Here is an 11,396-nt window from a genome sequence, read left to right as displayed (position 1 = left end):
ACACAGAGTGTTCAGCAGGAGAGACACGTACTTGTAATTACCAGTTTGCTGCCCAACAGCTTACTTGTCATCAGTGTTTTTCCTCCAGACATAAGTCACTCTAGGTTGACTGAGAAGGGGATCCAAGGGAATAAAGGAACTTGCACTTGTCATGAGATCCAAGTGCTCAGTGGCCAAGGGGCACACACCTCCACCAGAAGGTTACTAGGGAACACAAGAGCTCAAACCCTCCCAGGCATCACATCCCACTAACCATACGGGAAGCGAGTTCCAGCAGCTCTTTCTTGGCCTGTTGGACCCCCTGTGGGTCTCCTTCAATTCTGATCAGGTTGCTCTTCTCATTGTCCGGGGGAATGCGCACAGACACCTTGTAGAGGTCCTTAATCCTGTTAACTGCAAGGAAAGGGATGTGGTGACACACTCTGCTAGGCCAAGATTTGGAAGCAAAGACACCTTTGAGGCTGTTTAAGAAGTACATCAGCCTCTGAGGAAAGGCCAGAGGGGTGGAGTTGAATCAGAGGAAAGTGCCTCTTCACTCTGGGGTTCAGCAAGAGCAGATCTGTGCTACACAGGAATCTGTACAATTAAATACTATGGCATCTAGAGCCAATAGCTCACTTGCCAGAGTGAGGCATCTGTTTCTTCCCCAAACAGCACCGTATTTAGACTAGAAGATACTTATTAATTTCTAATCCTAAATTCTTTTTTGGGGAGAAACTCACCATGCAGATTTCTACCACCCCCACCTCAGTTCTAAAATGAAATTCACATAGGCCAACTTGAAAAAAAAATAAAAGACAACTCTCCAACCTCCCCAACATACAGAAGTTCTGCCAGGACATGGCAAAGTAATCTGTTCAATTTTCCCTGACATTTCCAATACATTAAAGCCATTCCAAGGCCACACTGCCCATTTATCTCCTTGTGCCAACTTCACTCCAGAAGGGCAGAGGCAATGTAATGGAGGCAGCACCCTGGTTGAGCTGCAGAGCCATGATATGATTGACTACTCACAGAGAGTCTGGGCACAGGAAGGATAAGAAAGGCACTCCACTTACTGTTAGCTCCGTTCTTGCCAATGAGGTGTCGGTGGAATTTGTGGTCAACGTTGATTTCTGCATAATCCATCCGGTTGATCTATAAAGAATTGTACAGGGCTAGGCAGGGCAGGCCCCCTCTGCTGCTGCCTGTGCCCACTGCCAGTGCAGGCACTAACTCCAGCTGAAAGCTACAAGCACTCCTCCTGCTAGTGAGCAGAGCAGAACACTCCTCTGCTTTGAGCTGAGAGCACCATGCTTGTGAAACATTTAAAGGGACTTAAATGCCTCTCCAGCTGTGACTGAAAGAGAATCTTCCCTTCTCTGCATCAAAAGACTTAAGATGTGCTGGTGATTTTTTAAGAAAAGCTTCACAACCAAGGTTTTTGTTCATCTGTCACACAACTTGCCTTCTGCAAGGTCTGTTAAGCCTGTGAAAATACTCACAGATGTGACCTACACTTTATCTCTGCTCTGTTGCCCCACCTTTCCCTGCTTTCTTCTTATATACCAGAACTAGTACCACCAACTTACCAGATCCTTGACCATGACTTCAATCTGTTCCTGAGCCACATTCACATCTTCTGTAGGTCCTTCCAAAGTGATTTTGTCTTCTCCTTCAGTGAATTCGATGTGAACCTTGAGACACAAGGCAAGGAAATCAGTAAGAATTTTCCAAGACACAAGCCAGGTCAATGCTGTCAGTCAGGCCTACACCATCAATCCCTACCACTAAGGGTACACATGGTTTCAGAAGTAGGCAAGTTACAATTTTGGCCACATCACAGTGTCTAGAGCATAAAATTTTCATGCTGTCCTGGAGTCTGCAAGGGCTTTGGAGAAGTTCCTCACCTAACCTTTCTCCAGATACCATCTAACTCACCAGGGAGAAGCCTCATTGAAGTCAGCATTTCCAGGTCTCCTACTACATCAATTCTCCAAATAGTAACACATAAAGCTTCCTTTGAAGGACTCAACCCTTGAAAGTAACACAAGATGGGAAGTGTTCGAGGCAGTAGAATTTGGTAGTTCCCCTGAATATTATAAGATCTGTGCCATTTCCTCCCTGGTTTTATCCATGCTAAAATACATTTCTCTCTCTACAAAGAGTGAGCTGGATTAAACCATACTCTACTTTGCTAAGCTAATAGCTCATCCATACCTTTGGCATCTGCTGAGTTATTTTGGCCAGGTTTTGTCCTTTCTTTCCAATGATGAAACGATGAAGCCAAGAGGGGGCTGAGACCGAGGAGACGGTAAAACTGTTGGCCTGAGAGACAGAGAAGCTGTTGGGTGAACAGACTGAAAGAGGCCTTCACAAAAATTCACTTCCAATTCCCATGCTGCACCCTCATTATTGAGTTCTAAGCTGCATCTCTGGCAGCCTGACAGAGACCACCCCCTCCACCTGTCAGAGCCCAGGGATGTATCTTTGTGGGGCTTTCAAAGGAGGCCTGGCCCATCCAGTCAGTACCTTTGCATAGACTTCAGTCAATGCTTGCCCAAGCTTTTCAGGCTCGCCTCGCAGTATCACCGTCTCCGAGCTACTGTCAGTGGGTGGGATCTCGACAGACACTCCAGTTTTCTCCAAGATCTCCTGCAGGGAATTACCCTTGGGGCCGATGACATACTTGTGCTGGGACTTCTTCACCTCCACAGCGATGGTAGTAGTCTTCTTTTTCTGTAGGAGCAGAGGCACTGGAGCATCAATCACAAGGGAGCAGGGAAGGACAAAAGTGAAAGGAAGAGACACAAGATGCAGTGAAGCTCAGCACCCAGGAAAGATCAAAGCAAAGGTGAGCACAGGAGTTCTGCAGTACTCTAGCATCTCTGGGATCCTGCCTACAGAAAGCCCTATTCTCAAAAATTTACAGGTGAAATACAAAAATTCTGTTTAAGCTCCCTGGAACACTACATGGAAGAGACCACATACACACCCCTGCCCTTGCACAATGCCCAGCTGTCCCCAGGCAGTGCTGTAATGCAACACCACGCTGTAAGATGATTATCTGTGTTGAAATTCAGACTGGTACAAAAACAGACGTAACCATGAGGAAAAACAGACCAACAACCCACAACAAGGATATTCACAGTGATGCTGGCAGTGGAAAATAAACTGAAGTGAAATTTACTCTTCAGCAACTTCTACTCATGAAACAACTTTGATACTGTCAGTTGGCCACACTGTAGCCTTCACATTTCCCTCCTTCCTTTGCAGCACCTGTGAAAACATGCACCCAGAGAGCTCTTTGTGGTCTGCTAATTTCCATTACACAAAAAAGCAGGAGATCTGTCACCTCCTCGGCAGAATCACCCCAAGTCCCACTCTGCTGAGCAAGGAAATGACAAGACCCAGGTCCATGTACTGCAAGGGCTGCTGAGCAAGAGCTGACACGAGGAGTATGGAACTGAGGGATGCAGAGAAGTAGAAAAATAAGGGAAGAAGGGCTGTGAGCAGGTGGGGGGAAGATGGGAAGCTCTAGGGACCGTCCATACCTTCTCCTCATAGATCTTCTTAACACGAGCCACAGCCTGGGCTAGCTGTTCCTTCTCCCCTGTGAAGACTATCTCTGTCTTGTTAACGCTGGGCGGAGGAATGTTGATGCGTGTCCCTGTCTCCTGCATGAGCTCACTCACCAGCTTGTTGTAAGGGCCAGCAATGAAGGGATGGTACACTTTCTCCACATCCAGCCGCTCCACGGCACGCTTATCCTAAAAGTATCCAGAACAGTCCTCAGTGGAAACTGCTGTCAGTATTACCATCTCTGCCACATACAGCTGAATTCCCAGTGCTGTCTTGCTTGACACTCTAGCCCAAGCACCCTTTCCAGTTTGCAGGCTCCATCCCTTTCCATCTAAAAACAGTGCTGTTCCAAATTGATGATATTCACGTCTGTAATCTCCCGTCTTATCTCAGCTGGCATCTAATATGGTTCACTTCAAAGTACAAAAAGTGCTCATCTGACTTTAGAGACGGATAAAAGGGTGCACCAGAAGGTGCAGAACCTGGAAGCAGTGATCAAACAGCCAGTGGAAGGGTATACACCTCCGTTCAGACTAACAGTGTTAACACTGGCTGTGCCCATCGTGGCTACAAACATCTAATATACCATGGAGAACCAAAATGGCCGTTCAGATAATAACATGAGAGAGATCACAGGACTGAAGTACCTGCTCAGCAGAGATAAGCAGGATCTCGTGTCGGGCCTTTTCAATCCCTTCTTTAGTGCCAGTGATCTTGATCTGGTTGCTGGGGTCATCTGGGCGGGGGATCTGGATTTTGGTTGCAGTTTTGAGCTCCAGGTCCTGCAGCTTCTCACCATTCTTTCCAATGACAAAACGATGGTGCTCCTTGGGAATGGCAACTGTCGCTGAAGCCTGCAACACAAAGGCCAAGAATCTATGAGAGCCCTTGCCTGCACAGGGAAAGCTCTTCAGATGCTGCTTAGTGGCACAACTGAGGAGGAAACACAATGCCTTCTGGCACATCCTGTCCAAAGACTGATACTACACCAGAGGAGTAGATCTATGGTGCCTGTATTCCAGGAGTCTAAAACCCACTATTCCCTCCAAAGCCTTCTGTTTGCCCAGGAGCAATACTCTGAATAAGCAAAGGCCTTCAGGCACAGATGAGGAGGTGTCTACACACCACTGTCTCACGGTCTCTCAGCACCAGAGAGCAACTGGGATGACAGCTCTGGGGTAGAGTTTATCTGAACTCTGATATCTGCTGCCAAGGCTACAGAGAAGAAGACATAGTCTGACTCCTAGGAAACCGAAATTCAACACCAGAAACTTACTCCGGCAGGCAGAGAGCTCAAATATGCTTACCACTACTGGGTGCTAAGGTGTCTTCAATGCAGCACACGCTGCTTCAGGGACTGCTTCTAGACGGCTCCTCTCGAAAAAGAGGGGTCCTCAGAGCTTCTCTCAATCTAGCATTAAAGGGCTGGTTTATAACAGGGATTCCTGGCTTCTTCCCTTCTCAATGAGTTTTTACTGACCTTACTGATAGTTTAGGATTGCTACTATGCTCTTGATCCTTGTGAATATGTAACTACTAACTAACTAGACACTTACAATTCAACCTACAATAGAAAAAGAAATAAATCAAATCAAAGCCAGATCACTTGGTGTGACTCTTCAGCTTTCTGTCCACATTAGGCCAGCCAAGCCTAAGAGAAGTTGCAACACAAGACACACCTTTCAGACCTGGGGCCAATTAGGAGGGATATTTGAGGACAGTGGGGTATGGATCTGTGGTAGTACAACCTAAACTATTTCTTAAGATGCACATTATGTAGGGTTTGTCCCTTTTTCTTCCCTCTGGCAGGGTATGACACACAGGCTGAACAGCACTGAGCAGATACGGTACTACCTACCTACTGCATTAACTACCTTGGACATTACACTTTAAAACACACCATGACACCTGGCTGTGATATATCTTAACAAGAACTACCATTTTGATAATGAACTCAAGAACCTGAAGGCAAGAAATCAAAATTCAGAGGACTGAAAGGAGAAGCAACTGAAACAAGGAGTCTGCAATTACTTACCAATGGGGCTCAAGTTACACAACCCAGAACCCTGATCTGAAGCTTTCAGCATTTGGCAGAACTCCCTCTTCTCTACTCTTCTTTCTCCCAACCCTCCACATTCTTCTCTGAAGGACTTCAGAGAAAGCACCATTCCATTCTCACACACCACAAATTTTGTGTGAGGGGCCTGTACCCTGCCAGCACCAGCACCTCAGCACAAAGTCACAGATTGAAGACTCCACCCTTCATGCAACACCATGGCCTGTAATTAACTTTGAACCCTATTTTAAGCCTCATTTCCATTCCAAATTGCCAATTGTGTGCTTTGAAAATACATGGCAAAGCTGAATTAGTCATCTAATAACACCTCTTTGGCTTATAAGCACACACACCCAAGGGTCTCAAAGCATTTGGGAGTCTTGGGGAAGAGCAGGGATCAAGTGAGAAACAGTTAGCTGCCCTCACCTGAGTCTGCAGTCGAGCAACAATTTCCTTCCGAGCCTTCATGACTGCTTCCAGCTTGCCAGAGACCATGATGGAAAGGCCCTGGTCCTTCGCGAGAGACAGCTCCAGGTGAGCTCCTGTCTTCTGCATGATGTCAAGGCAGATCTTGGCCTGCTCGCCTTCTCCAAACTGATTCATGTCCTTGTATTTCCTCTCCTCCAGCGGCACATGAAACACCTGCCCAGCCACAGACAGATAAAAGGGCACAGCAAGCTGTCAGTGTGCTTTTGCCTCCTCTCTCTCTCTCATGCCCATACAGGACTTAAATGGCAAGCTGACCTCCCAGGTTTGTGCACTGCATCAACCAGCTGTGCCCAGGGAAGTGCAGGAGCACTGCAGCACGCAGTCTGTCCCACACTAGGAGTCTTCCTAAAGGGGGATTAGCACTCACTACAGGAATTCTGCAATGCTCCCTTCAGGCCTGCTTCAGCTATTTGTGGAACAGGGATACAGAGCTCTTTCTGGACAGTTTTCCAACACATCCCTCCCCTCCAGAGCAGTCCTAGCTCTCAGCTGCAGTACCAGGGTAAAACACAACAAAGAAGCTGACATAACAAGGATTTCATACTTCAGGGAATGCTTCACTTCACGTACTTTTGGGAGCGGGGAAAAGACAGGACATAAGACATCCACTCCCACCAACCTGAGTGATGACAGAAGCCTTTATTGGTCGAATTTTGCTCCAGGGACCAGTAGGTTCCTGGGCAGCTTCCAAACATGGTGCTTTCTCAGGGAGTGGAGGGAAGGCTTCCTTGTAGGTTGGAGGATCATTCTCTTCTTCAGAGTTTAAAGCTGTAACTAGAGTAATGCAAATAGGGTAAATGAGTTACTTTGCCTGAAGAAATGCCCCTGTTCACAGGCAGTGCAATTGCAATTAGGCACCACTAACAAGGGAGAGCAAATGGCTTGTGCCCTGCTATTAATCCTATTACAGCTATGCCTATGGGGCTGCCAAGTCTGGAGCACGACTGACATCAGCATAGCACAGACTGCAGTGAATGCCACAAACCACCAGCCTTGTCTGAGCTGGCACAGTGGGTGCAGGGAGTGAACATGCAAGTGAATGGTGGCAGCAAGCAGCACCTTATTGCCAACTTTGTCAAGAGGGGTTCAATTAGGGGAAAACAGGCTGAGCAGAAGGAAGTGAAAGGACCAGAGCAAGGGTGCAGGTCAGAAGGGGACAAGACAAATATAAGCCCAGGAAAAAGGCAGAGAGAAGGGCTATAGTCAGGGCAAAGTCTAGACAAAGCTTGTAGGCCTGTACATTATGTTCAACTCAGTTGTGCACTGGGCCATACCAAATGGGGCACTTTGCAGCTGGGGACAGATGCCAAAACCCATCACTGAGTCAGTTCACAGGGTTAGTGACCACCCCCAGCACCTGGCTGAGCAAAGCGTGGAAATGACAGCCCAGCACACTGATCCATGAGGTTCTCGTGTAGCTCAGTGCCCCACTCTTGCACGTGCCCCATCCTAGGGCTGACAGCACTGCTAGCCAGAACTCTCTGAAGTGTTCAGGCCTGTCTCCTCACAGCCCTGCACTGTGCAGCATCATCACTGCGCTGCTGGAGGTACAAAGCTAGAGTCTAGCAAAATGCTAATTTAGGAATGAAGAATGCACACTTTTGGGGAACCAGACACATGGAACGAGCTTGTGCAAGAGCAAGGAATCTTGCCTGTGCAGTCTGGATCTAGAGGTACATCACAGGAACTCAGTTGTGTTTGCTCACCTTTCACTTGCTGCTGGGCCAGGCCGCTGCGGTGTTCAGCAAAGCTCTCCTGGGTCAAAACTGCCACAGAGCTCATTGTCGACTTCCCACCCACACACAATCCGGGTATGCCACTGGAAGAGATGGAGGCAGCAACACTATCACCAACACCACCCAGGATGCACACAGTCACTCCAGGAAGACAAAGTGTATGTTACTAAGCACTCTTCCAGTCATCCTCCTGAAAAGCACCCACAGTGCCCATCAGCTGCCCAATTTCCTTGTTGAACCAGACAGGAACTCAGGATGGATATTTCCTCCCTACAGTCGTCACCAAACCTAAGCTCCTCCCTAAGAAGGCAGAGGATGTGTAACCTAAGAAGGTCACTGGAAAGGGGGACACCACAAATTTTTAAAGTGTATTCTAATTAATCTGAAGTACGGTCTAATCAATCTATTCATTATTAATGGCGGGCAATTTTTAAATGAGTATGTGAACGTCTGGATAGTCAGTCCAAGACCATTGTGTATCCCTGGAGAGAAAAGAGATAAGAAAAGTTGCCTCTTCCTGAGAAACTTACTGAGGTGCCTGACTGAGGGACATATTCAGAAAGCCACTCTGTCTAGCAAGCTCAGCAAGATGTTTGGCTCTACCAAAATAAGAACTTACCAGCTAAATGGTCAGTAGCCAGAGAGTCCGTCCTGTAAGCTGCCTGTTTGTCAGCCTGCCAGCTTTTGCTTTATAGAAAAAAAGAAATTAAAATAAATAAATTAGGTCCAAGACAACAGAAAACCATGACACCCCTGTTACTGTAACTTTCAACAGAGCACCACCTGTATGTTTCAAAGTTGCACCTTATCCAAAACACTCTCATACCCAGTTGCATCTCCTCATACATGACACCTGTCGTGTTTTACTAGCTCTGCAGGCAGTGCCACTATCTACTCAAACTTCACAGCAGGAAGTCTGGAGTAGTTACTCTTTCATCACACTGGCTACAAGAGTAGCCATACAGTATCAGGCAAAAAATTAATAACAGATGTTCAAGACATGAAATTTCAGGGTTGCAAGCAAGACCTTCTCTAGTCAGAAGAGACTAACAACCTGAAAACCTGCCAACAACACTGCCATCAGTCACAAGTTAGGAATGTAGTTCAGTGGAGCTTGGGTGAATCAACATAGACATCCTCACAAACTAAGGCAAACACTCAGGGCTCTTGACACTCATCTGCCGGGCAGCCCAGCTCTGCAGTTTTTATTGCAATAAGATCATGCACCAGGCACGAAATTCTGTCTCCACACCTAAATCTGAAAGCTAGAAGAAAATTCACACTGGTTTACATGGACTATTTTAAACATGTACACAAGACAGAAGCAGGAAGAGAAAGACACTGCTGGGAAGGACTTTCCGTCTCCTGAATCCGGATCTGCAGATTTACTGAAAAAGCGTTTAGGAATACAAGTGAAAATGTAAAAGCCAGTACAGTACACACTCTGTCAGTTGTACCAAATCCACACCCAGAGTCCCCCAGAGCTGTGCTTCAGCAGAGCTTGCATTCTCCTAAAATCCAGTGCCTCTGCCTGCTCATGGGACAAGGGGCCCCTCTCCCACACACACCCTGCAGTGCTGCTTGGACCATCTTCTGTACAGCAAACTTGATCGCTTTCTCAGGAAAGTGACAGCTGCCATCTCTGACCTCTCATTGTTCTAGAAAAAGCTCCCCAAACCGGTGCCACTCCTAAAAACACAGCGTTGCTGATGGGGTGTCTCACATCATGCTAGAGCTATGATGCAGTAAGGGAAGCTGATGGTGGCAGAAGGAGGGAAGAACAGGGAGAGCAGTGATGCAAGAGTCATACAGGCCTGATCTGCACCTCAGCCAAGGCTGTTTTTTTCCCCTACTTCAACACGCCTTTTACAGGCAGAAGGCAGCACAAACTGTGCTGTCAGAGCAATAGAGCTAATGTTGCAATTAATCCTGGAATGAGGCAGCAGGTACCAGGACAGCCAGTCATGCTGCTGAAGTACAGGTGCTGCAGCAATGCAGATCTCTGCAAGGCATTTGCTGCTGTACAGAAAGGGTGGCTAGTAACCTGGAGAGCAGATTTTTTTTACTCTGGCTAGTAACCTATTTTCTTGGAGAAATCTCCTTGCTGTCCAGGGTTATGCCACAGTGTAACACGTGGTTATGTGTCCATGGCACATGCCTGCATGGCTCAAGCTGCTGCAGATCCAAGGAAAGCAAGTTAGTGCCATGGCACCTGTTCCAGACTATCTTGGCAAGGCCTGCAGGCTCCGTGGCAGCTCCTCCAGCCTGTTGGGTCACTAACAAGGGTGCCACCACCTCATGGCAAGTTCCAAACGAGGCCAGGAGGGAGAAGCATCCTAGGCATCACAAACAGCTGTCAAGCTCTGGCTCTGCCTTGCTAATGGCACAGATGTGCTTATAACTCTCATTTCTCCAGAAAACACCACCTGGCTGATTTTGCATGTGTTCTGCTCCTTAGAGGAGGGTAAGGATAAGAAACCAGTGAACGACACCCAGTATAGTGCCTACTTGAAAGCCACAACCTCAAGGCACAGCTGCTGGTTTCACTGTGTACACACCAGCTGCAGAGATCTTCCTTGCTGCCTCCACCTCAGAGAACAGCCAGACATTCAATGAGAAATCAAAGGGCAGTGTTTATCCATATGAATTTCTGCTTCGTCACCCATACAAGAAGCTAAGAACAAATACTCCTCATCTCCAGCAATCCCAAGCATCTGGTATATTGTAGGCCCCAGGGATTAATCTCTGGCCAAAATCAGAGGCAACCATTAGAATGGTATTTTAAACATAATGTCAAAACCAGCAGCTCAAGCACTGCATTTGGATCTTACACCTCCTTGGCTTCCCACTTAGGTTTTGAAACTAAGGTTACAGCTACGTCATGCCAGTGTGCAGCTGACTGGGTCAACAGGTTTCAAACTGCCTGGTTGATACACTGCCTGTGGTGCTGGCCTCGTGCACCAAAAGAAGTTACAGAAGTCTAGAGCACACTTCAGTAATGAGAACGAAATCATCCTAAAAAGAACCTCCAGCAAGGGGCAGAGCTAATCACACGGCAAACATTTGTATGAAGAGAAACAAAGGCAAAGTCATGAGTTACACTGCCAATACAATCAGCTTTTGTGGATGGAAATGTCAGCTATACGTTATTTAAAAGTATATTTAATAAAAACATGATCACTTTTTTAATCCCATGCAGCAAGAACCGCACATAGCAACAGGACTGGGCTGATTGTGGTAGGCACTGTCCTCTGCCAAACGTTCACGCAGGACAGGGCAATCTCTTGGCTGATGAATGGACACAAATGAAAATACTTGCTTTCTGAAACCCGACGAGCTTCCTCAGAGATTGGAGGCCCAGGCCCCCCAGTTTTGGGGGAATCACGCTGACACAGCTGCTGTGTGGCAGAATGCAGTCTCCCTTCGTAGCGATTCCCGACTTAGTACACCATAGAGTGCAACACGACCGCAGCCCTGGCCGCGGGCAGCCCTGACCCATCCCCCATGTTTACTCTTCCACTAGCGCCGGCCCCGCCACCACGTCTGGGCCCCGC

The 11,396-nt window shown here is 47.4% G+C and overlaps 1 protein-coding gene across 1 annotated transcript in view; it reads right to left on the bottom strand.

Moving 5' to 3' along the window:
- The window catches only part of HDLBP (high density lipoprotein binding protein), a 21,282-nt gene extending 12,713 nt beyond the window's left edge, over positions 1 to 8,569 (bottom strand). The window contains exons 1-11 of the mRNA XM_008629526.2: positions 8,462 to 8,569; positions 7,813 to 7,925; positions 6,726 to 6,880; positions 6,044 to 6,259; positions 4,209 to 4,415; positions 3,534 to 3,749; positions 2,512 to 2,718; positions 2,200 to 2,307; positions 1,572 to 1,676; positions 1,059 to 1,137; positions 254 to 393 (exon numbers count right to left, since the gene is read on the bottom strand). Coding sequence (XP_008627748.1) covers positions 254 to 393; positions 1,059 to 1,137; positions 1,572 to 1,676; positions 2,200 to 2,307; positions 2,512 to 2,718; positions 3,534 to 3,749; positions 4,209 to 4,415; positions 6,044 to 6,259; positions 6,726 to 6,880; positions 7,813 to 7,888 — 1,509 coding nt within the window. The 5' untranslated portion in view covers positions 7,889 to 7,925; positions 8,462 to 8,569. The remainder of the gene's footprint in view (positions 1 to 253; positions 394 to 1,058; positions 1,138 to 1,571; positions 1,677 to 2,199; positions 2,308 to 2,511; positions 2,719 to 3,533; positions 3,750 to 4,208; positions 4,416 to 6,043; positions 6,260 to 6,725; positions 6,881 to 7,812; positions 7,926 to 8,461) is intronic.
- Positions 8,570 to 11,396: the final 2,827 nt, after the last annotated feature.

The sequence above is a fragment of the Corvus brachyrhynchos genome, unplaced genomic scaffold (assembly GCF_000691975.1).
Source record: "Corvus brachyrhynchos isolate BGI_N302 unplaced genomic scaffold, ASM69197v1 scaffold223, whole genome shotgun sequence".
Lineage (NCBI taxonomy): Eukaryota > Metazoa > Chordata > Aves > Passeriformes > Corvidae > Corvus > Corvus brachyrhynchos.
Note: the sequence above shows the minus strand (reverse complement) of the source record. Positions and strands in the feature narration are given on the sequence as shown.